Here is a 24,764-nt window from a genome sequence, read left to right on the forward strand (position 1 = left end):
CACCTCTTTAGCCGTCTCCTTTGGCTTGTGGGCCCCAAATCTTGTAGGTGTCATCCTTTAGAAGAAAAGGGAGCCTGTGGCTTTGGGGACGGTGGTGGCTGGCTGCAGGGGTGGCGCCTGGGCATTGACCTGGTTGGGATGGGCTGTGTGCTGTGAGTGCTGTGTGAGCTGGCAGAACCCCTCGGTACTGAGATTCTCCTACCATCTGCTCCGAGACTCGACATGGAAGGGAGGACAACACAGTACAGTGTTAGGTCCCACCGGTTAGCCAGAGGCTTGGGCACCATAGTCAGAAGGAACGGCTTCACCCTCCAGGGGCTCCCTGCCACCACAGGCCGTGGCCCTCCTGTCTGTGATGGGGCTCCGAGCACAGAAACTTCCACCACCATCTGGATCTCTGTCTTAAATGAACAATTCAGTTACTCTAGCTGAAGGATTTGTAAGGCCTCAGTTACACACAGGCACGGAGAGGGCAGGGGCTGTCTTCTTGACTTCTGTCTGACCAGAACTTGTTCAGACACTACTTAAGTGTCTGTTCGGTGGGACTGGGTATTTTTGTCCAGTCTCTATCATTTAATTAGTCCAGCCCAGGTCTAGGCTCAGGCCGCCTTGTCAGAAGACCTGCGTTCTCTAGTTCTCTCCGGCTGCGGCCTTTTGCTCAATTTTCTCTCTGTTCCCCTCGCTACCTGAGAGAGAAACGGAACGCTCCTGGCTCTGCAGTTTCGACTTTGGGCTCTGTCTAGCTCCTCTAATTTTAATTTTTTTTTATTGTGGTAAAATATGCATAACATAAAATTTGCTATTTTAAACCATTTTATTTTTATTTATTTAAAAGATTTTATTGGGGAATTGGGGGGGGAACAGCGTTGGGGAATCGGGGAAGGGGAACAGACAAGTTGCTATCTTTTTGTTCTTCATCTAGCTGTGAAGGATGTCACTTCACTGGCCCATTTTGGTATTATGATCATTGAGCTCTTCCTAGCTGAGGCAGATCGGTCGCTGGCCATTGGACGGCAGCTCACACCGGCTGCCGACCGCTCATGCTGGCTGCTGGCCACTCACGGTAGCTTACGGCATCCCACTGCAGCCCCACTGCAGCCTACGCCGTCGCCAGTGACTCACGACAGCCCAGCTCCAGGTCAAGCTGTTGTTCACCATCTTAGCTGTAGAGGACGCAGCGTCACTGGCCCATGTGGGGTCCCAACCGTCAGCCCCACCTCTCAGAGCTTGTGCCCTCAAGCCAACTCCCAACCAACGAGCCACTCGGCCGGCCCCAAAACCATTTTAAAATGTACAGTTCAGTGGCATTAAGTATATTCACATTGTTATGCAACCATCACCACCCATCCGAACCTTCTCAGGATTCCAAACTGAAGCTCTGTGCCTATTAAACACTAACTTCCTGTCCCCCCACCCCTCAGCCCCTGTTAACTGCCACTCTACTTTCTGTCTCTATGTACCTCATGTAAGTGGAATTATACAATAGCTGTCCTTCTGTGTCTGACTTATTTCACTCAGCATAAAGTCCACAGGGTTCATCCATGTTGTAGCATGTGTTGGATTTCATTACTTTTTAAAGTTGGAAAATATTTCATTGTATGTATATTTCCACATTTTGTTTATCCATTCATCTCTTGGTTCTACCTTGTGGCTATTGTGAACAGAGCTGCTGTGAACATGGGTATGCAAATATCTCTTTGTTAGCCTATTTTCCATATTTTTTGTGTCTATACCCCAAAGTGGAAATGCAGGATCAAATAGCAATTGTTTATTTTTTTGTGGCTTCTCTCATTTTACGAGCAGAAACTCCCTTGGCCCTGAGTCTTTGCTGCACCAACTCTCTGCCATTTCTTGCCCCTCTGGTCCGTGTTGGTTGCCTCTCTCTGCCTTCCTCTAGGATGGACCAACAGCAGTACCCCAAACATCCCAGGTTTACTTGTTTGCTTGAATATTTGGTCTGTTTGGCTGCATTACTCTGGAATCCTCAAGTCTTTTAGGTGAATAAAATAGTCATGGAAAGGGCCGGCTGAGTGGCTCAGTTGGTTAAGAGCTCGCTCAAGAGTTTGAGCTCTGAGCAACAGTGGTTCAAGTCAGCCCGAGCTGAGCAAAAAAAAAAAAAAAAAAAATAGTCATGGAATCTTCCTTCAAGTCTTAGCATTGTGTCCTAGTTGTCAGAACTTATAAATGTTCCCTAAAGAGATTTTACCAGGACCAAGTCTTGGGCTTTGCCAGGGAGACGGTCCCATGACCAGAGTCATTTCTAAGCGATTGCCTCAGGAAGAGATAGCAGCATTTTCCGAGATCTTCAGCTCGAGAATGTTTGGGTGTGTGAGAACTGAGAAATGCGCCTGACATCAAGAACAAAGGGATCATATGAAAAATAAAAATTTTTTTGTTCGTTAAAGCCTTATTTGCATTCTGCTCTCAAATCAGTGGGAGGCCCAAAGTCCCAGCACATCCTTTGCTGGCTGCCAGGGAGAGAGACATCCTTTGGTGGCTGCCAGGGAGAGGGACCAGGTAGCCTTACCTGGGCTGAAGAGGAGCGATATTCTCTCCATTTTATGTTTGCCCCTAAACTGAGGACTGTGGGGCATGGAAAGGAAATGGGCTCTCAGCTCAATGGGAGAAAATTTGAGGATGAACTCCAGTTTCTTTAAGCTATCTTGAGTCACAAAAGTGGTTTTTGAAAAACAACAACAACCAGGTTTGTAAAAATGTAATTTTACACACACACACACACACACACACACACACACACACACACAATTACCACCACAACAAAAAATATTCCATAGTGATGAAAATCCCACGCTTTCCTGGCCATACATTTTGGGAGGGAGGAATTTGCTTTTCTCTGTCCTTCTGGGGTTAGAGTGCGTGGGCTGGGGGTGGGAAGTAGGGAAAGCCTATGTGTGTGTCCATTTGTAGTCAACACAGTTTGGGCTGAACGCCTTGGTGGGAGCACACACAGTTCCCCAAATGCTGTCTACTTCTCGACACCTAGAGGCGTGTGGCCAAGAGCGCCCACCCTGTGTTCGTGGTCTGCCCTTGAACAAGACTGACACTGGGAGCTGCCCGTGGTCATTGGGTTTCTACGATGCTGTCTGGCTGATGGAGTTCTAACTTCCAGTCCTTTGCAGTGTCTGTACAAGCTGTGGATGCGTGCTCAGGACACACGTTCCTGACTGAATGACACACTGATTTCTTTTCCCTGGACCCCTTTCCTCCTAGTGAGGGAGGAACTGCAGGCTAGGCCACGGAAGCTTTTCTCCATCTCTCCATCTCTCAGCTTTTCCATTCAGAGCTCAGCTCCCCACCCCTGCCCAGCAGGCGCTTCTGCTGCCTGACTGGCTCTGGAGAAGTCTATGGCTGTTAGTGAGTCCCTGGCATTAGGGACTCCCAGGCCTTGACTACTTTCTCTTTCTCCTCCCACCTTCCCTTTTTTCTCTGTTGCTTTTGACCCCTTTTTAGTCCTCCTTTGCATACATCCTAGATGGGACAGAGGCTGTGCATTATTCCTTAGCCCAGCTGGAGGGCCCAGGGCTGGGGAGTTTGATGACACCACCCCCCTCTTCCAAGGTGTTTAGAGCCTGGGCTGACATTTCCAGAGCATCAGTCTCAGGTATCTTCTGTGTTTTTGTCTTCCCATGGTCCATTTTGACGATGGAATACAGCTCTCCTGCTGGGGAAAAATGCAGGGGAGGAAAGCAGAATCTTGGAGCTGACTTCCTTTTTTTTTTTTTCTTTCTTTCTTTCTATTGGCAACTGATTCACAAACCCTAAAAAAGGAGTTGCTAGCAACATAGCAGCCCAGATGGTACCCTATATAATAGAGACATTTGTATCTGGGATAAAAAAAATATTTAAATGTGTTCTGTGAACTTTATTGAGGAAAGGAATTAACAACTGCATTCAAGGGCTGTGGGTATGGAAATAGCCAAGTGATTGCAGCCCCCAAGGATGCGAAGATTAGGAAAGAGGAATTGGGAGGCGTAAGGCCCAGATGTCAGGGGAGATGGATTCTGAGCGCGCCGCACTGCACTGTCTGTAGGCCTGAGGTGACCCGCCCTCGGGTGTGTCACAGGCAGAGGGGTCCAGTGTGGACGTGTGTGTGGAGATGGAGCTACATGTCCCCCCAGAGGTTTGGCCAGCTGGGGGTGCTTCATAGCAGCTGTAGGTAGACCAGGGCCAAAGAGAGCAAACTTGTGCCAACCTTTTCTAAATTCTGCACTGAACAGATATACAGATGCTGCCGCTTCTCTCTCCGCTCCCTTCTCTGTTTACCAGGAAACGGTACAGGCCCGGTGAATCTCATGGACCTGCCTGAAACCCTTATAGAACGTTTATTATTCTCATTGGCCTACATCCTAAGCAGGCCGCCAGATGGGGCTTGAAAACCCTTGTCTGATAGGGGTTCTGAATTGCGGCGATATCAAGCTGACATTGGCTACTTTGTGAGGATGAAGGGGGAGGTGACCCTGGGAAGGGTGTGTGTGTGAGTGGCAGTGGGTAGGGAGAGACTGCCCCTTAGAGCACGTGGAATCATTATCTGGGGCTGGAGATTGGAGCCAGAGGCTGCGGGACTTAAAGCCCCTGCTGGACCGTGACTTGTCCCGGCCTAACTTTTCTCGGACCTCCCAGTAGAGTGTTGAGGGAATTGAGCAGAGGCCCACAAAGCAACAACAAACAATATGTGCTGACTGGAAGGAAACAACTGGACAGAAACATGTTTGGCCTTGACATCCTTTTCTCTCATTGGTCAGCAATTTTAGAACCCAAAGTCATGCCCTAGAAAGGGGCTGGTGGCTAATGGGGCTGGTGCTGAGTGGGGCTCTCCAGCAAACGCCCTCTGGATTTAGACATGACTGTGCATCTCCATGGCCCGTTTGTTTCCATGTGTGTAAAACGAAGGCACTGAACAAAGTGGCCTCTGAGCTCCTACCCAGATCCGGAATTCCGTGCTTCCTCCACTGCTTGCTACGGCCATCTCGTTCTTTTCCTGTTCTCCTGTCCGAGTTTTTCTTTCCTGATGGCCTTCCTGGGCATTCTGTGTCTGATATTGGTGTAGAGAAGGTGTTAGTTAAGGTTCCTAGAAATAAGTTCTGGTCACCTTAATCCAAACAGGGGCTCAGGGAAAGGGAACTGGAGTGCCCGTAGACTAGATAGAAAGCCTGGAAAACAAGACTTGAAACGACAGAGTAACCTAGATTTAGGTCGCGGCCCCTCTTTCTTCTGTCCTTGAATGGCTCTGTCTGACGACAGAGACACTCATAGACTGACCTTGGGTCGGTGCCCCTGCTGGCTGTTAGACCGAATGGTGAGTGTGACAAGGACCTCAGCCTCCGCAGTGGAAGGACAGGCACCTGGATTTACCCTCCCAAGGGGTCTGTGCTCAGAGGGGGAGATAATTCCCTGGAGGAACTCACACCAGTGTAGGAAGGGGGCATAGATGTTGGGGGACCAAAAAGTGACAGATGTTCACTGCCTGAGCTCTTCAGTTTAACTGTCACCTCACCTGTCTGCAGAGAAAGCACAATTTTCTCTAAAGTAAAGGTTCACTTCTTGTGGCCACGGACCCTGTGATGTGCTATCCCACGTGAGCTGCAGAAAAAGATCTTATTTCTCTTCATTGTCAGCCCGGTGAGGAGCTGGCTGCCCCAGCTGGGAGGCTGGACTTACAGTCAACACAGTTTGGGCTGAATGCCTTGGTGGGAGCAGTTAACCACTCACATTCCTCCAAACATTGTTTGCTTCTTACAGCTTTCCTGCAAGACTTCGTGGTCATGCATTTTCAGGAGAGGTTTGATTTAGCACGGGCCCCCTCGCTTGCCTTCAGGAGGTCTTTGTAAACCATCAGGGAAACCACGCCCTTTCTCTCTGTCCTCTCACTCAGTACAGTCTTAAAGGACATGAGGTTATGAGCAGGGTGATGGCGGGCTTGTCACCATGTGGCCAGTTGAGGTCTTGTTGCTCACAGTGAGACCCTATTACTTGCTGCCCACCTCTCAGCTGTGGTCACGTGTTCCGGGAGGCCCCCTCCTAGGCCCTTTGCTCTCCTAGCCTTTCAGGGGATCCCCTTGGCCAACTGACCCTTCCGCCTGCACCCCACCTCAGTCCTTCCCCTGGGCTCTCCTTGCCGGTGGCACGCATGACCCTGCCTTGCAAAGGTCTGTCAGATTTTCTGGTGGCTTCAGTGCTTTTCAAACAGATGAGTAAGGAAGAAACAGAAACGAAACAAGAGGCATTTCTGGTTTATAGTGTCTTCAAGATACAAACCCTGCTTTTGAGTGTAACACAGGCATGTCCTGCCTGAACCATAATGCAAAGAAAACGCTCACGCAATGAGATGGGAAAACCGCTTTGCAGTCGGGTCGGTGGAGAAGGTGCCAACGGGCTGCTGGACAAGGGAGGGCTTACCTGTCCTTCGACTGCAGACCCCTGACCACCTTTGTCAGGCTTTACTCTATGTGGGTGACGCTGGGAGAGGGTGGGCAGTGTCTGCCGAGGATGCGTAGGAAGAGTTTTTGAGGGGCAAGGGAAAGTGAAAAGGCTTTGACCCTCTAGGCTGGACAGGGTCAGCCTGTTTTGGAACCTGCAGGAGGCTCCGCAGCTCCCCACCCCCCCCGGGCTCCACCCACCAGGATGCAGGTGGAGTCTCCTCTACCTGTTGTGCACCGTTCTTCCCCTGTCATGTCAGGTCTGATCTTCGGAATTTGGGTTCTAGAACACTCCTCCCGTTTGCCTTTCCTGAGTTTACCAGCCTCATTCCACTTCTCTGGCCTCAGCTTCCTGCTCTGTCAAGGAGGGCTGGCAGTGCTCACTGGGTCTTTGGTCGGATCTGGGGCCCTGAGTGTTTAGAAAGCTCCGGGTGATTGGGACCTGCGGGCAGCGTTAGGAAGCTTTAAAAGGCACTGGGCCGGGGATCTCCACACCCCACCGCTCTTTTGAATCTTAATCCCTCACGATTCCCTTCTAGGACCCCACATTAAACAAAGTTAATCACCTTGTCATTCCTTTACACTCAGTTTGCTCCCACATGTGTCCCTCCAGCATGTAATCCTTTCCTTTATTTGCAGTTCTATTTTCTGCCAATCTGTACTGCCAAGTTCTTTCCTTCTCCAGGAGTTTCCTGCAATTTGCTCCTTACCGGCTCCTTTCCCGTTTGTGTGTCCTCCCAGTGATGCACATATCTTACCACAGAGAGCAATCCTTGCTGTCTGCTCAGGAAGTGCTTTCTCATGGTTGTTTGGTCTGTGGGTTTTCTTTCTCCCATAAGAAGGTGAACCCCAGACTGTCCTCCCCTCCTGGCAAGCTGCCCAGAGGGCTCAGTGAGCACTTCATCCTTGACTTCTGTCTTCGAGGGGACATTGACTACCTCTGCCTAGCACTCTCCATGAAGCGAACTTTCAAGTCCCCTTGCGTGATGATTCTGCGATTTAGGCCTTGATGGGGTCCCCTTGTTCCCCTCCTCCTCCAGGCCCTGCTGGTTTAGTAGGAGCAGGACAGGGCTGAACAGAGAAGCACTGTCTGCCTCCTGTCTTGGGCCCTCTGGTTTTTTTTTTTTTCTCTTTCTTCATCACTGTATGAGAGCAGGCTGGAACCCCTCTGCTTTGTGACACCTGTGTGTGCACCTTCTCTGCCTCGCCAGCTGCAGCCCACCCCCCTGGACTGGGATTTTGCCACCTGTAAGCCAAGGAGGTGGGCACAGTGTTAGCCGAAGCCCCTCGTGCTGTAGAGAGGCCCCACGCCCCACAGGCCTTACTGATGGGGGCCTTTAGCCAACAGGTGCCCCAGAGGCACTTTGAGGAGTGCTGCTTAGAAAGGCCCTTTCTTTGCAAAGGATGTTGGTGTCAAGTTCGCCAGGGAAGCCCCATATGATTCAGACGCTGAGCCTTCTGTTCCTGTGATCAGTCTGAATAATTTATTTACCCTCCATAACCCCACTGCCTTTCCCTTCTAGTCTCTGCTCATTAATGTCAGTGCCCGGAGTGGCAGGGGCTGAAGGAGCAAGTGACACGGCCGCACCTGCTGTGCTGTGAACTGGGGGAGCAGGGGCGGCACTGAGCCCAGGGACAGAGGTTTGGGTAATGATGGGAGAGGCCTCGGCCACCATCTGCCAAAAGGCCCTGTGTGTGTATCGTCACCCTGCGCGTGGTCATTAGGGGCAGGGGCTGTTTGGGGTGGGCCGAAGGCCACTGCTTGTAATTTCCTAAGTAGCAGATCCGAAGGGGAAGGCAGAAGGAGCACTCCATTGTGGGGAAGAGTGGAGGTGACACATTTCCCCGTGAAATAGTTGACATTCGGCCAAGATGATCCTGAATTACTTCCCTTTGCTACATTTGCTGTTTTGATCAGGCAGATGCAATTCTCCAGGGCCTCTGAGGCTCCTTTTCAGAATAATTGGGATACGGAGATGCAGGGATTAGTCTTTGAGGCACCGCTTGGTGGCAGAGCTGCTGAAGGGAGCGGCAGACCCTGGCACCAGCCCACTGCTGCCCTGGGCTGTGGCACCTGCTGCATCACAAGTGGCTTAGCCCCACCTGCAGGAGGAAGGAGAAGAGAGAGGACGAGAAGGTTCTCATCCGAGGGAACGCGCATCCTTGGCCACCAGTCGTGTCCCAGGAATAGTGCCCAAACCTGCCACGTGTGACCCCAGTGGGAACCCTCCCCTCCAGCCTTGCCCAGCTGGTCTCTCTGGAGTCCCCATCTCTAGTCAGTGGTGGTGTCCTCTCTCCCAGGCATCCAGGCAGAGAGCCCTGGGGGCACCCCCAGAGAACTCCCCCTTGCCTCTCCGTCCCCTAATCCCTTCAGTGGAGAAGCAGGGCCTTCTCTGTACCTTCTGGCCTTTGCTCCCCTTTCTAGCCACCAGCCCAGGGCAGGACCCCAATATCTCAGGCCCCGAAGGAAGCCAGACACCACCAGCCCTGTGACTATCAGTATGGCGTCTGAGTGGAAAATGTTGCTAAGAGCCCAATTTCCACAGGTTTGGCCTCTGCTCGGGCAGCTCTCGCTGGATTCCAGGGTCTATTTTGAGCCCTGACACGTGTCTGACTCTGAAGACAGCCAACCCGCAGAGGCTATGGACCTGTCCCCACAGTACACTTCCTATCTCCCTCTGCCACGTTCCCTTTTGCACGTTCTAGCATCTCTCTCACAGGATGGGGATGTTGTCCTCTCCCCATCTTCAAGACTCCCCGAAGCTGCCAGCCCCCCATTTTCCTTTCCCCATCAGTATCTGGTGGAAAATAAATGGGTGGTTTGGTGGTGAGACTCCCTGGTCACGGTGCTTTTTGGATTTGCCAGGAGAGTTAAAGAAGCAGTCACACCTCAATCACCTGGATATCACCTGAGATTAAGGACTGTGAGCCACCCTGTCCTGTCTGCTGTCTCTTGTCCCTGTTCTGCCACTTTCTCTGATGGAGAACTGATGAGACATGGAGAATTGAGGTGTCTTTGTACAACTGCTTTGTTTGTCCTGGATCTTGCTGTAGTTCCTTTAGGGTCTTCCTTCCAGATGTCCTCAAACTTCAGCGTGCACATGAATCACCAAGGAATTTTCACCAAATTCAGATTAATTTCTGCCCTTGGGGATTCTGGTTGGGGTGGGCTGGCTATGCACAGTTTGGACACAGAGATTTGTTAACTAATGATTTTTTTTTACCTCTATTGCTCTTTTGTGCAAAGCAGCTGTGACTAGGCAACACTGTAATAATAGCTAATATTGATTAAATATGTACTCTCCCAGGCGCTGTTCTAAATCTAGCGCTCATTTCATCCCCACTGTGTCCTATTATGCAGACCCTGTTATTATCTCTATTTTTTCAGAAGAGGAAATGGAGGCACAGAGAGGTTGCCCATGGTGACACAGATAGTAAGTGGCAGAGCCAGGCCTGACTTCAGGCAGTGTGACCTCTGAACACTCTCCTTACCACATGCTCCTCCTGCCCTCTGCTCTGTCCTGTGCACCCACAAACTGGTCACACTCCCTGTGCTCTGTAGGCAGATTGCTTTTTTAAATTATTATTTTTGGGGTTTTTTTTTGGGGGGGGAGATATTTTACTCACTAGTAACAGCAGATGTTTATTTTCTTTTTAATTTTTTTGGTCCTTTTTATTTTTGTAAAGTTTTTATTAAAATATAGCTAACATACAATATTATATGAGTTTCAGGGGTATACCGTAGTTAGTCAACATTTATATACCTAAGGAAGTGATCACCATAAGTCCAGCAACCACCTGACACTACCACGCTATCACAATATTATTGACTATGTCCCCTATGCTGTACATTACATCCCCATGACTTATTTGTTTTATACCTAGGTATTTGAACCTCCTGTTCCCGACTTGTACCTGTGTCAGCCGGCTGTGCTCTGTCTCTCGGACACGTCTGCTTTGTGGTCTTGTTGGTTGCCGTAGGCACGCGTTGGGAGAGTATAAACTTTGCTTTAAGCTCTTAACATTTCTGTCCTCAAATGCATCGACTCATTCTGCCAAGGATCCTGGGCTTTGGAACATAGGGAAGAACAAAGCGAGGTCCACCCTGAATGAGGGACAGTCTCCTAGAGAGGATGGGTGTCACGTGAGCCACTGCACTCCAGTGTGGTGGCCGCTGGGTACACACAGCATCTTATTTGCAGTGTGCTTTGGACATCGGTTCCAGCCACATCTATGCAGAGGCTCATCTATACTTAAGGAAACTGGAGAAAATGCATTGAGATATCAGATATCACTACACTGGTCCCGCTTTGGCCCCTGCAGGCCAGTCAGCTTGGCTGGAGTGACCCACGCAGGACAGGGAGTCGTTAAAGTAAGACCAAGTGAGGCAGGTTGGGTGGATGTAGGGAGAGCCTGCCTTAATTAGGCCAGACAGCCATTTCCCTGTGGCCCAGATTCTCACGGCACCTAGGGGAGGGGGTGAAACCTTAGTGGGGTGTTCAAATTGTGGTAGAGGCTGAGGGACCCCGAGGACAGCTTAGACTGAGAACTCCTGAAAGGAGGGCTTGGGTCTGCCTTGGTTTTAGCCACTGCCCCAGCCCCTAGCCTGGGTCCTGCACTCAGCACGCACTCAACAAGTGCTTGGCGACTGAATGTGCGAACGTGCCTGTAGATATCTCTAGTGGATAATTTCCCACCCAGGCTGGTAGCTATGGAGATAGACCACAGAATATTAGAGAGAGTGGGGTTGGACTGGATGATGTCTGAGGAACCTTTCAGCTCTGACATTCTGCCTGGCATAAGGCAGGACGTATTAATTAAATTGAAACAAATTCTACAGTTCTAGGGATGAAGAAAAAAGCATCTTAATAACCCTTATCCATTTATCTTTGTCGTTATCCATTCCTAGTTAAGTTCCTCCTGGTTGCTGCAAGCGATGACCATCCCTTACCCGGCAGATTCCTAAACAGGCTTGTCTTTAATTGGAGACCCAGTTTTTCTCTATCAAGCTGTCATGCCCGCCCGCTGCCACTAGAGGTCCGAGGTTTTACACAGCAGCTGGAGGCCTCTGGTTCAAAGGCCTGGGAAACCAAAACAGGCAAACGCCAGTCCCGAAAACTTACTTAAGCAATAGATGTGTAAGCAGCCGGGTGCCTGCCCATCTGAGCCGGGGGCGCGGGAGAATGGCGAATCCTCCTGTACTGACCTGTGGGGGCGCTGGCTGAGGTCTCCGTGTGGCTAAGGAAAATGGGACCATGTAAGAGCTTGCGTGAGGAGTGCTGATGGGGTGGTGGGGCCACCTCTCCACTTTGAGCAGTGGACAGTAGGAAACTGCTGTCTTTTTCTTTGCTGCTGGGCTTCTTTTATTTTAAAGGAGCAGGCATACTCAGAAGGGCACGAGGTTTAACCCAGAAAAAAACGGGCAGTTTACTTTCTACATCACCCCGCCACGTTTGACCCTTTCCGCTTCTCCCCCCTCACCACCTCTCCCTCTGCCCTGCTTCTCCGTGGCTTTTGTGGCTCCCTCTCCTTCTGTCTTCTGGAGTACTTCCTTGGGGTTTGCCTTGTTTTGGTATGTGGTCATTGCTGGGTGCTGCTGGGGGGTATTCGGGCTCCCCAAAGGTGGCTGACCCCACTCTAGAAGGGAAGTCTAAAAGGAAGGGACACAGAGACTCCATGTGGCCTCGTTGTCCCGCTCCTGCGCTCAGCTCCTCTGGATTGCATGTCCGGTATGGAAGTTTTCAGGGAGGACAGAAAGCGCCGAGTCAGCGTTTCCACCTGCTTTGAAGTTAGGGCTTTGCCGCTCGCGATAGACATGTGTGAGACCCCTCGCCCGTAAACATGTGTGAGACGCCTCAGCCGTAAGTATGTGTGAGACCCATCCTGTCTCTGAAGTGTACGTTTCTAAAGTCTGGAGGTAGTGAGGTTTAGACCCTGGCCCATTTATGGTGTGACACAGGGACCAGTCCCAGTCACACGCTATGGCCACATGTGGCTGTGTGGTCATTGTGGCCAGCGGATTTTTACATCCAGAGTAGCCTAAACATCTAAAGAAAAGCACATCCCAAATCCAGTTCGTTTGCACCACTCCCCCACCACACACACCCTCAAATGGAGGAATTTATGTTGTGGTATAGTCTCTTTTCCCAGCCATCTTTCCCTGAAGGAGTTAATAAGAATTGAGATGGCCAGCGGGAGGGAAGCAATGGGGAGATGCAAAAGAGAAACATGGGCCATGTTTAATTCATAAATCAGATAATCTCTTGCCCGTGGCAATGTACAGGATATTTTTGGGTCTATGCTGGGTAGCCCTTTAGGGAAACCAGTTGTATTTAATTGTATTCATATTTAATTCTATTCTATTTATTGAGCACCCATTTGTCAGTCACTGTGTTTGGACGTCCAGGGAAGATAAAGAGTAAGATAAAGGCCCAATCCTCAGAGATCTTACAGTCTAAGATAATTACTAATGTGAGGCAGCAGAGGCCTATGATGAAGGTTCACGTCAAGGTCACATCTGATGAGGACATCATGGAGAGGTGGCATTTATATGGGCCTGAGCATCTTGACAGATGGAGGGGAGGAGAAAGATGGAGGGATTCGTTCGAATGGTCAGGACACACTTGGGAGAACTCTGAAGTGGTTTGACTTGGCTTGTCTATAGATTTGAACTTTGAGTAGGGAACGCTGAGATGAAATAAGAGTGTCTGATCACCCCCTTCTGGGCCTGGGGACCAGGAGTGGGCAGAAGCTGGTTAAGCAGTTGCTGGCAGGGACTTGGTTCTGTGTGGCCAGGGCAAGAACCAAAGCAGTGAACTGGGTCAGAACCCCTAGGAGAAAGCAAAGCTCAGACACTTGGGAGAACTTAAAAGAAAGGAGCTACCAAACCATGAAAACACTTAAGGAACCTGAATGCATATTACTAAGTGGAGCAAGCCAATCCGGAAAGGCTATATACTCTATGACATTCTAGAAAAGGCACAACTATGGAGACAAAAAGCTCAGGGGTTGTCGGGGTTTCGGGGGAGGGAGGGATGAACAGGCAGAGCACAGAGGGTTTTTAGAGCAGGGGACCATCCCTGGACCCTGTGACTAAGTTATATTACCTAGCAAAAGAGTCTTTGCAAAGGTGATTAAATTAAAGATATTGAGATGGAGGTTATCCAGGCGGGCCCAGTTAATCACAAATGTCATTTTTAGAAGGAAGCAGGAGGGGCAGAGTCACAGAAGGAGATGTGATGATAGAGGCAGAGGTCAGCATGACACTTTGTAGCAAGATGGAAGTGTCCCTGGGCCCAGACCAAGCAGGGAGGTGAATTGGGTACATATTTCCAAGAAGTTGCACAGACTAACCAATACTTGCAATATGGTCTCTTGAGACCAACATGTTAATTTATGCAAAACCATATGCAAATAAGCACCAGAGTCATGTGGCCTGGGCCTGCTCCCTTACTCAGGACCTGACCCTCGTGCCCTTTTGTTGAGTTCTGTTTTGGGCTCTGGGACTCTGGGGCTGTTGTGTTGGCAAAACACTGTTGGGATGGGCAGTGGAAGAAAGGGCTGTTCCAATTTAAACAGCCACAAGAACAAAAACTCGTTTAGCAAGTCCACAGGCTGTTCACAAAGTACTTTCTATTCACATGAGGTTTCAGAGGACTTATAAACCTTCTTTTTGGAAGCAAGAGATTAGGAAAAGGTTGGTGGGGACCCAACTCTGAGATGATAACGAAGAAGAAGGTTCCTTGACTCCCTGGGAGAGCCCCATTGTTGCTGCCCAAACTCAGGCTGGGCTCCCACAGCCCGGTTTTAGGTCTGGGCTCCTCGGGCAAAGGTGAGGAGGTAGGTCTGGTGCCCCCTTGTTAAGTATAGACACTGGCTTGATGGGATTGCCTGGGACGGCAAAACTAATGAATATGAACTCAGTGCAGTGGGCAGCTGTCTCTATAATGTGGCTCCTTTGGTTGGAAGGAGTGAGTTTGGAGTGACAATCGACTTAGAGAAGCAAGGGAATATAAAATATTAATAGTAACATAGCTTTGGAGGTATTTTCCTGATTACATGAAGAAGTCGTACTTATTGTAAAAATGCAAACAACACAGGAACGGTGTAAGGAAACCACTTAGTGACAACCTCTGTTAGGGTGCTGGAGACTTTACTTTCATGTACCTTTTTGTGGCCACCCATGTGCATAATTTTACATAAATGGAATTATATGGAACTGCAGCATACAGTCTGGTTGTCTAACCACTTTAAGAGGTTGTGGATTTTGTTGTTGTTCTTGCTTCACTATTCCCTCCACCCACGGGTACTCGATTCCCATCCCACCGCTGTCCCCTCCCATATCAGGGTCACAGGGCTAATGGCCTGGTGTATGCCCGTCATGTATTTCTTCATGGTCATGTCATCATATTCAAACAAACACTTTTTCAGGGTGTATCTTGCTTTTGGTTTTAAATTTTCCTGTTTCTTGCTTTTCTCACTGAGTAACAGCTCAGGGAAGTCCCGCTAACTTCACTGGTACATATCTAACCTGGGGCTGTCATGTGCCCTGGACTGGGTGAGTCACTGCTTCTTCAGTCATTCTCTTCTGATGGGCATTTACTGTGCTTAGGTTTTCTGCCGTCTGGAGTAGTGCGTGGACTTCTAGTCTTGCCTAGTGGTGCCTGTATTTCAACGAGCTATTGGGTCGTCGGGAAAGTCATGACGTATTTTTTTCTATGTTTTTCGATGCAAAAATGCGTCATGATTTTCCCGACGACCCAATAAATCCCAGGGGATTGCTGGGTGGAGGCGCTGTATCTTTTCATTAATAAAAGGTCTCGTCAGATCACTTTCCAAAGGCTTTATCAGTTCACATTTTCAGCAGTGGGTACGGGTTCCTTTTTCTGNTCTGGACGACTGTCTCTTTAAGAGATTTGATTTTATTAAAACTGAGGCCCCCTGGGCGTCACATTCTTTGATTCTCCGAAAAAGAGATAAATCCTTTCAAAGTCAAATATGCAAAGCAGAATGTTGTTGCCTGAGCAAATCCCTAAGTTCCACTTGAAACCTCACTGTATTTTGTGAAATGTATCATCATTAAAACCCATTTTGTTTTCATTCTAACTTGGCTCCTCCAGGCCCGAAAGGATTGCACCCCAGGGCTCCTTTCTTTCCGGTTGTTTGCCGCCGACCTTACACACCCGGCTTGGTCATACCTCCCAGGGGCACAAGAGCTGCTCTAGTCCGAGAGGGCGCTTCCGTTTTGCAATGCCAGGGAAGTCAAGAGCCTGCTTTCATTTCTCCTAGTGCTTTGGGCTCAAACTAGAAGTGGCTCCCCTAGTACCCCCAGAGCTTTCTTGTATGATCCCTGCCACTCAATGCCATCACGCAAATTCCACCCTGGGTTGCAGGTGATCAGAGGTGATACCATGAGACATTTTTACGGAGCCCGTCACCCTCTCACCGAGGCGAGTGTCTCAGTTCACACAGAACAATTAGGGCTGGCAGAGTCCCCTGGGAGCCTCCCTGCAAGGTCAATGCCAGAACAGAACCTGCACACAGTAGGCCCTCCGTAACTCTTTGTTGACAAAAGAATGAGTGAATATTGAAGAGCAAAGCTGTGTAGCATAGAAACTGGAGCTCGATTCTTTATTCCTGTTATTAAAGCTACACTTCTAATTAGAAACGAACTAATTAAGCAGCCTGAGACCTGAAGGCCAGACCTCTCATGGATAGACTGAGGCCACCTGGGAAAAGATTCTTGTCTGAGACTGGAAAAAAAAGTCCATAAAAACCAGAAATGGAGCAGCATTAGACACATTTTCCCAGCTCTTATGATGTTATTCCCTGGCAGGAGTTGAAACGCTCTGGGCGCCTCATTTAATTCATCTCCAAGCTCTTCAGGCCTCTGCAGGGCCCCTGAAGTGGCATTTCAGGGCCAGGTGGCTTGAAAACACCTTTCCATGGTTGATAACAACAGCTGTGGAAGGACTTGGGTTACAAGTAACTGCTGTTCGGTGTGACGTATTTCTAAATGGACGTGCATGAGGCCTGCTGGTTCTTTGGATTTAAGATCCCGCTGAAGCTCCTGAGATTGTTGGACGGTCTGAGTGGACCTTTTCCAGGAGGCAGAAAGGAGGAGAAATGCTTTATTTTACTCCTAGTTTCTCAAGCTGACCCTTTCCCCTTCCTTTTACCAGCTGGGTATTGAGTATCACTTTATTTTTTTATTTTTATTATTTTTATTATTTTTAATATTTTATTGGGGAATTGGGGAAGGGGAACAGTGTTGGGGAATTGGGGAAGGGGAACAGCCAAGTTGTTGTTCTTCAGTCTTAGTTGTGGAGGGCACAGCTAGCTCAGCTCCAAGTTCAGTCGCCATCCGGCCGCCCGTTGGCAGGTCAGGGCAGCTCAGCTCAAGGTGCCACATTCAATCTTAGTTGGCATGGGCCAACTATCCCATGCAGAATCAAACCAGCAACCTTGCTGTTAGGAACACGTGCTCTCACCAGCTGAGCCACCCTGCCACATGTTGGCAGCTCAACCGCAGCTCACTGGCCCATGTGGGAATCGAACCAGTGACCCTGTTGCTCAGAGCTCATGCTCTTAACCAACTGAGCCACTCAGCCGGCCCCTTCAGTATCACTGTAAAGCAGTGAGAGGTGGCCTTCAGAGGGTCAGGCTGCTGGCGAAGAAGGTGCCAGTGTGTGTCCCGTACACCCTCTTTCATGCCTCGCTCTGTGTGTGTTTGTGTGTGCACATGCGTGTGTGGGCATGCACACATGTGTTGAGGACGGCGTGGTCTCTCTTCCTAGCCATGTGGACCCTCATTTGTTTTGATGTGGGCTCTTTCCTCTGGCCTTAAAGGATGCACTGTATTTATGAGTTTTAGGGAATGGAAGTGTCCCAGCCACATGCCTTCTCCAGGTCCCTGAGGAATCTCATTGCCATCACATGTATGGCAACCAAATTGCCTTGGTAACGAATGAAGCACTGGGAGATGCCACAGCTGTGCTCCAGTAGCTTCTGAAACTAAGAAAGTCACTGCGGGGAAGGGGAGGCATCACCTGCCCAGCCACAGGTGAACTTGGACGTCTTGCAAAGACTTAGCCCGGGGTTGCTGCTGGTGTCTAATTTAGTGGGGAGATTACCTCCTCTAAATACACTCACTTTGGAAAAATAAAGCCAACGGGCAGAGAGCTTCTCTTTCTTGGACACTTATCAGGGCACATGTGCTCTTTGAGGCCTGTGGGAGCTCCCCACCCCACCCCCTTTCCACCCCCCCGGGAGGGCTGACCGCAGGCTTTAGGACATTCAGTGAACACCAGGTGCCTGGTCTTATGTGTACATGGAGGCTTATGTGTACGTGACCGTCTTATGGGTACATGGAGGCTGAGAGAGGCTTTGCCTGTAGAAAAAAGTGCAGACACCTCCTCTGGGCTGAGACGGAAGCTGAGCCCATGTTGGTTTCTGGGAGAGTTCTGTTAACAGAAAGTGACTGACAAGATAGATGGGAAAAAGTTAGAAATTCCTTTTAGGAAAAGCCACCAGCGGGAGCATGCAAGCCATCTGGCCGAGAGGGGCCTCTGGCAGGCTCTGCCTTCTCTGCTGGAGGCTGAATATGGGGGTTCCTCTCGCTCTAACCTCCCCTCTCCTTTCTCTCTTGCACGTCCTGATAGAGGGAACGGCTCAGGAACATCGAGCGCATCTGCTTCCTTCTGCGAAAGGTCAGTGCCGGAACGTGGCGGTCATGGGTGGAAGGGGCTGGCGAGGCTCAGCGCCTGCTCCAGCCCAGCCCCCCAAGGAAGGCAAGTGGTGGGGGCTGGGGGGAAGAAGTGGGGAGCCAGTGATGGTTCTTTGGAAGCCTCCAGAGACAAGAGGGGCTAATTAAAAGGATCCACCATCAATCAAAGTGTCAGGACAGCACTGGACATTTGCAAGGGCCCTCTGGTTGGATTCCCAGGTTCTTTATCTCTGCATAGCGATGGCTGGCATTCACAGCCTTTGTTCATGGCCTGTGCTGAGCTCAGAAACACTCCCACCCGACTTAGGGAAGTTTTTCACTGGATGCTGGGTTTCCTGTGAGGTTTCAGCCTGCCACTCAGCTTTGCAGTTTGGTTGACAGNGGCAAGATAGTGACTATTTTGGGCTTTGCAGGCCATATGGTGTCTATTGCAACTACTCAACTTAGTTCTTGTGGTGTGAAAGCATACACGATACGTGAAAGAGTGCATGTGTCTGCGTTCCAGTAAAACTTTATGGAAGCTGAAATTTGAATATAGCATACTTTTTACATGTCACATAATATTCTTCTTCTTTTAATTATTTTTCAATTATTTTAAAAGCATAAAAACCACTTTTAGCTCTCAGGTTGTGCAAAAAAATGGGTGGTAGGCTGGATTTGGCCTGTGGGCGATAATTTACTGCCCCTGGCTTAGACTGAGTGGAAGCCCAGGGAACCATATGGAAGTTCGATACAGGAAGACAATGATTAATTAGAAGTAGCCAGGAATGGACAGAGCATCCTCAGTAAATGATGAGCGTCTTGTTACTAAAAGATTCATGTACAGGCTGGATAATTACCTGGCAACGCATGGTATAGAAATATGTCTATTTAATACAAGTTATACTAGAATTTTCTCCTAATTCTGCAGGAGTATTAAAATCAGGATGACATGTGACTGCTTTAAAATTATACCTGCTTTGTAGGGGGAAGTATATTGTTTTCGCTCACGTGGTTCTCTCAGCACCATGTTGCTGGAACAGCAACTCTCAGGGGGTGGAGTGCTGGCTTCATTGCTTTGGCAAATCTGCCAAGTGTTCAGGGACCCCCAGGATGTGCCTTCTTGGGGGAGGTGGCTGTGTCCATTTATGTGCAGCTCAGGAGAGACGTTGCTGAGAGGACACTCTACTGGCCAAATACCGCCTTGTTCTGTCAGAGTCCCCCTTCTGGGGACAGATGGCTGGGGTTAGGAAGTTCCACCCCTAGCTAGTTCTTTAGGTGGTCCATGCCTCATTCTTCACCGGAGAAGGTCACCTCCAACATTCTCCCCTCCAGATAAACGGGGAAACCGTTGCTCTCTCGGGAGCTCTGAGCCTCTGTCCAGAATGAACTTGAGGACCCAAGTCCAATGGACTAAGCTGTGAGNGTCACTGGCGACAGCGTAGGCTGCAGCCCCTGTGGCAGTGGGTTGCCATGGGCTACCGTGTGTAGCCAGCAGCCAGTGTAAGCGGCCCTCAAGCCACTGTGAGCGGCTGTCCAGAGGTCAGCGACTGATCTGCCTCGCCCGGGAAGAGCGCAATGATGGTGCCAACTTGGGCCAGTGAAGTAACCTTCTCCACAACTAGACTGGCCCAGGGGTGCTGCAGGCCTGGGAGTTGGAGGAGGGACTTCCTTACCCAAAGGGGCAGAGGACACTGGGACCAGAAGGAGGAACAATTCCAAGAGCTCTGTGGGAGGCCGAAGGCCTAGACCTCTGAGGGTCGAGAGTTGAAATTGTTCCTGAAGTCTCACATTTGAGAACCAAGGATACCAAAGCAAGCACAAGCTTGGTGGGAGGCAGGTGGGAACAGGCAGGCAGAGTAGGCTCTGAGGTTCCCGACTTGCTTGACGTGGTGTCCATGTGCTGGCTGTGTGCTGGCTGGGCTGGGGACTGGGTGGAGCAGGGGGCTGTGGCCTGACTGAGTGGGACCAGGAGGGCCCCACAACGCTGCAGGCTGCCGCCTTCCTCCCTTCCCTCCTTCACTGCTTGTGTTCTTTGGAGTAGCTGACCCCCCCGGCTACCCATCAGCAGAGTGTGGGCCTTCTCCTCGCTGGATTTTGTTCTAACCACAATGGCTGCTGGCTGGAGCCAGGGATGCCCTGCTGAGTGTCAGCGGGAGCACGTTAGCTGGGCCGCCCCGTCTCCCTCTCCCTTGGCCTCAGTCCCAGAAGTGCACGGCTCTGGGGCGTCTTCATTTTTTGCTAACTAGATGGCAACCAGGGAAGCAATGTCAGAACCAGCTGTGTCTGCAAATTCTGGCAGAGACGACGGCACATAATCTGTGCCCTGTGTTCCCTAATTTGTACTTATCATTCGGGTCTAGGGGCTGGTCCAGGGGCCGCTGATGCCGCCCTTCCCAGCTCACCTGCTGATCCCAGGCTCCTTCCCAGCATTCATTGCTCCATCTCCCACCTGTGACTTTCACATAAATTCGCGTCCTCAGGGCAGCACTGCCCTGGGCTCCTACCTACATTCTCTTGCCCTGCTTTTCCCCTAAAAGTTCCTGGGTTCTCTTGGATTGTGTGACATTAATGACTGTGCTCAAGGCCAAGGAGGGAGGAAAGTCATGAGGCCAGAGAGGTGAGGCCCAAACATCTGCCTGGTGGTCATAACTACAGTAATAAAAGTAATGATATTTATTACATCGTGACTTATATTATGCCCAGTGCTAAATGTAATTAAATTTCATTTAATCCTCACAGCAGCAATATGAGAGACCTTGGCTTGAATCCTGGCACCAAAGCAGCGAGGTTAGGCAAGTCATTTAACAANCCCTGTTGCACAGAGCTCACGCTCTTACCCAACTGAGCCGCTCGGCTGGCCCTGATTGTTTTTCTTTGGTCATAAATTAGGAATGGCTTCTATAGGCATTTATTTTAGCCATTGGCTGAAACCTAGTTCTAAAACCAGAATCAGCAGATGTCTTGCAGGCTTGAATTGGCTCTACCCAACGACTACATTGAGTAGGTCACTTCCGCTTGTTTCTTAGGGACACTCTTTGCAAATAATTCATCCTGGAGAATCCATTTAGAAGCTGTTGTTCAAAGTCAGATATTCCACAGCAACATTACTGAGATTTTAAAAAACAAACAAACAAACAAATAAAAAGACCCTTTGCTGAGTGACTAGAGCAGCTAGTAACCAGTAGTACTTGCTTTGATATTTTTTCCAGGCCAAAATAATTTCCTACTCACTGGTATGGAATGTTGAGGACCTGATCCATCATCCATTCACACGATGGAATGTCTCCAGAGCATTTCTCTCTTTAGTTTTTAGGAGAGGCAGCGTGGCCTAACCTTCAGGTCCTTTGCGGGTCTCAGTAGAAGACAGATGGCACATTGAAAGAGGGTGACTGAGGAGATTTTCACGAAAGGGCTATTTACAAAGGAGGCGGGATTAAGAAACCAGTAGGGATGGCAAAGCACCAGGGTCTAGCAGATGGGGAAGCTGTTATCATCTTAGGTCTGGAGGGGGGGAGAGGAGGAAGCAGTTCCCAGAAAGTTATAGGAGTGGGTGTGTCTCCTGACAGCAGCTGTGGCCTCAGGGAGAAGAGCAGAGACACTGCCACAGTCCAGCAGGGAGGGAACTGGGGAACCGGTATCCTGCTAGGACACTGCTGTCTTCTGCTGGTGCCTCCTATTGGCCTAACATCATGAGAAGAAAAAAGGCAAGGAAGGGCAGAGGGTGCATTCATTAGGGGTCAGCCCCCCAGGGCCAAGAGCAGGGTGGAGAAGGGTAAGCAGGTACCCGGAGGGGTCCGTGGAGACTTTTCAGCACATCTCACTTTTGGGCAGTGGACACTCAGGCAGGAAGGAGAAGCCTGGTTAGATTCCTCAACTTGCACAAATCATTGTCAGCATCGCTGTTGTCACGCGGGACCTCCAAGCTGTAGGGAGCCATTGCTGATCAGCAACACCTGTAGCCCAGGTCTTTACGAAGAACCTCACCTCCACTTACCTGTTCCTCAGCTGTTCAGATGGCTGCTCGGGAGATAGATCAGTAGAAGATGATTTGAAGCACATTCAAAATCAGGACCATATTGTCTTGTCTTGCCTCCCGCATAAAATGTTTTTATTGGGTCACACTTCCGTGTTGAGTTCTCAGCAATTACAGAGGGACGCTGCAATAAAAATCCAGTGCCCAGTGCTGTGTCTGCTGGGTTGTTTGTGTGCGTGCTCCACTGTAGTTAAAATATGCGCAGTAAATGGTTTTTAGATGTGAGTGCTGGGGATCGTTTGTTTCCCCTGAAGAACTGTATGCTTTTTCTTTCTGAACATTGAGAACTATGTAACTGATTTCTTTTTCACTTTCGCTTCTGGGCAGCTTAGCTCCAAAATTTCGAGCCAAGTAATCTGGCTCTTTGAGCCCTATGGNGAGTAGCTATTTGCTGAATTTACAAGCAGACGGTTTCCAACTCTGTCCCATTTCTTTGACCTAAGAGGAGGCTGCTAAATGCATTTATCTACCAGAACCTAGAGAGGGACCCACGTCGCTTTGGAGCACTGTATTTGTCATCCATCAACTGCTTGGAAGAATGGTGAAGATGGTGCCTTTTCTCTAGTTCCTAGAACTCCCTTCCTCAAGGGGCTGACTTGATTTCCAGTTGTTCCTATCTGTTAATGCGGTCTTCTTGCTGGCCCCTGGAGGGAACGGCGAATTTCAGTTTAGAGACATAATACAGTGAAAAGGGACACATACAGGTAAGCATGTGGGATGCCTGAGAGAGACCAGCCCTGACTCCGCTTTCCAGATCAGAATTCTCTGTTGCTTGGGGGACTTCTAAAGCGTGACAATGGTGATAGCCGCTTGCATTTCTTAAGTGACTATTATAGGCCTTTAAAATGGTTAACTCTTTTAATCCTCCCAACAACCTTATGAAAGAGTCACGATTAATAGCTCCACTTAACAGATAAGGAAATCAAGACTTAGAGAGGCTAAGTATGTATCCTGGGGTCTCATATTTTGTAAGTTCATAGCTGCTGGGCTTTGAAGGCAGGTCTGTCTGAGCAGAGTCCACATTTTTAATCAACCATATTATCGGGGAAATTGTTGGTTTCAAGTTCTTTGAAACATGTTCCTTAAGGACCGCCACTACAGTAATATTGCTCAGCTATTTAAAAGGAAAGATACGAATACCAAAGCCACATAGGGCCTCGGGGACCCTGTAATATGCTTGGCTCACCACGGTGGGTCCAAGTGGATTTCTTTAAGGCTCTTTTCTAATTCCATTTAACTTCTTGGTAGGATAGTTCACCCCTAGAGGGACTGTTCAAAGAAAAGCAAAAATGTCCTGGAACAAAATTCGCAGCTAGTTTAGAAACCCTGTCTCATGTATAATTTATTCTGAGACACTTCCTATGGCAAACTCCTTGTTAGTCAGAGGGAGGGGTGGACCATTTTCTTTGCCGTGTTAACAGTGGTGCTGTCACGGGGCTGCCGAACCGGAGGCTGGAGGGGCTGGAGCAGGCGCGTGTCCTCACTGCTCCCACGGCCACAGCAGGAGAAGCAGAGGGCTTGCATCAGCTCCCTAACACGTGGGCTCTGGCTTCTCGCTCAAATCTGGGGAGCTCATTGGTCCCATCTTTATTAGTTCCCCATTGCATGGTAATAGAGTTTTACCCCAATTTACAACAACCACTATTTATACTTCTCANCGTGTGCAGCTCAAGCTTGGTGTTTGGCACAACTCTGTGACATAGCTGGGGACCAGAGAGACCAGTCTGTCCCTCTCCAGTCAAGAAAGTGTGTGCTTTTTGCAGCAAAGTGTAAAGAACAGCAACTTGTAGGTAAAATAAGCAGTGTCCATGGCCTTGAGCCAAAGGTCATACCTGACTTCTGTCCAGAGCAGATGGGCTACAGGCCATAAGAAAGCCACCTGCTACCCCAAAAGGAGATTAGTGAGCCTTAGTGAATAGGAGAGAAACCAAATGCCATGCCAAGACTGACAGAAGGGAAACTATTGGGTTGTCGGATAAGTCATGATGTATTTTTTTCTATGTTTTGCTTTGCAAAAATGAGTCATGACTTTTCCGACAACCCAATATTTTGCAAACTTTTGACATTTTTTCTGTATTTCAGTAATGATATCTTTCATTGGGGGAGAGAGCTTAATCAAGAAGCTAATTAATTTTCAAGCTATTGCTTGTTCTTTAGTGTATACCAAGAAACTCAGCATGTTAGAGTTCCACATCTTGTATATCATAGCAGGGGAGGTTGGCTCAGAGAATGAAAGTACATGTGAATATACTGGTGTCCCAAGGAATAAAGCATGATTAAGAAAATAACGTCACATTTGGTATTAAGGGTAACTCACGAATTTGTAAATTATTTTCCCAGATGATACCTGGGGCACCAATAACCTGCTCCAGCTGTCACTTCCATAGTCTCTGGTTTGTCCTTTAAGACTGACACCTAAGTGTCTTTCACACTCCAAGTTGTCCTTTTCCCCTCATCCTGAATGTACCTTCCTGAATTTCCTGGAGCATTAATCCATATTTGTCACTTGTTAGCTTTGCATATCCCTCTATATTGCTTGACCATTGACTCTGACCAGACAGTAAGCAATGGCCTGTGGCTGCCTCTG

General features: G+C 49.2%; 1 protein-coding gene across 1 annotated transcript in view; it reads left to right on the forward strand.

The window, feature by feature from the left end:
- Positions 1-24,764, forward strand: part of CNIH3 (cornichon family AMPA receptor auxiliary protein 3) — a 194,322-nt gene that overhangs the window by 107,724 nt on the left and 61,834 nt on the right. The window contains exon 6 of the mRNA XM_019631994.1: positions 18,098-18,145. Coding sequence (XP_019487539.1) covers positions 18,098-18,145 — 48 coding nt within the window. The remainder of the gene's footprint in view (positions 1-18,097; positions 18,146-24,764) is intronic.

The sequence above is a fragment of the Hipposideros armiger genome, unplaced genomic scaffold, assembly GCF_001890085.2.
Source record: "Hipposideros armiger isolate ML-2016 unplaced genomic scaffold, ASM189008v1 scaffold_1060, whole genome shotgun sequence".
Lineage (NCBI taxonomy): Eukaryota > Metazoa > Chordata > Mammalia > Chiroptera > Hipposideridae > Hipposideros > Hipposideros armiger.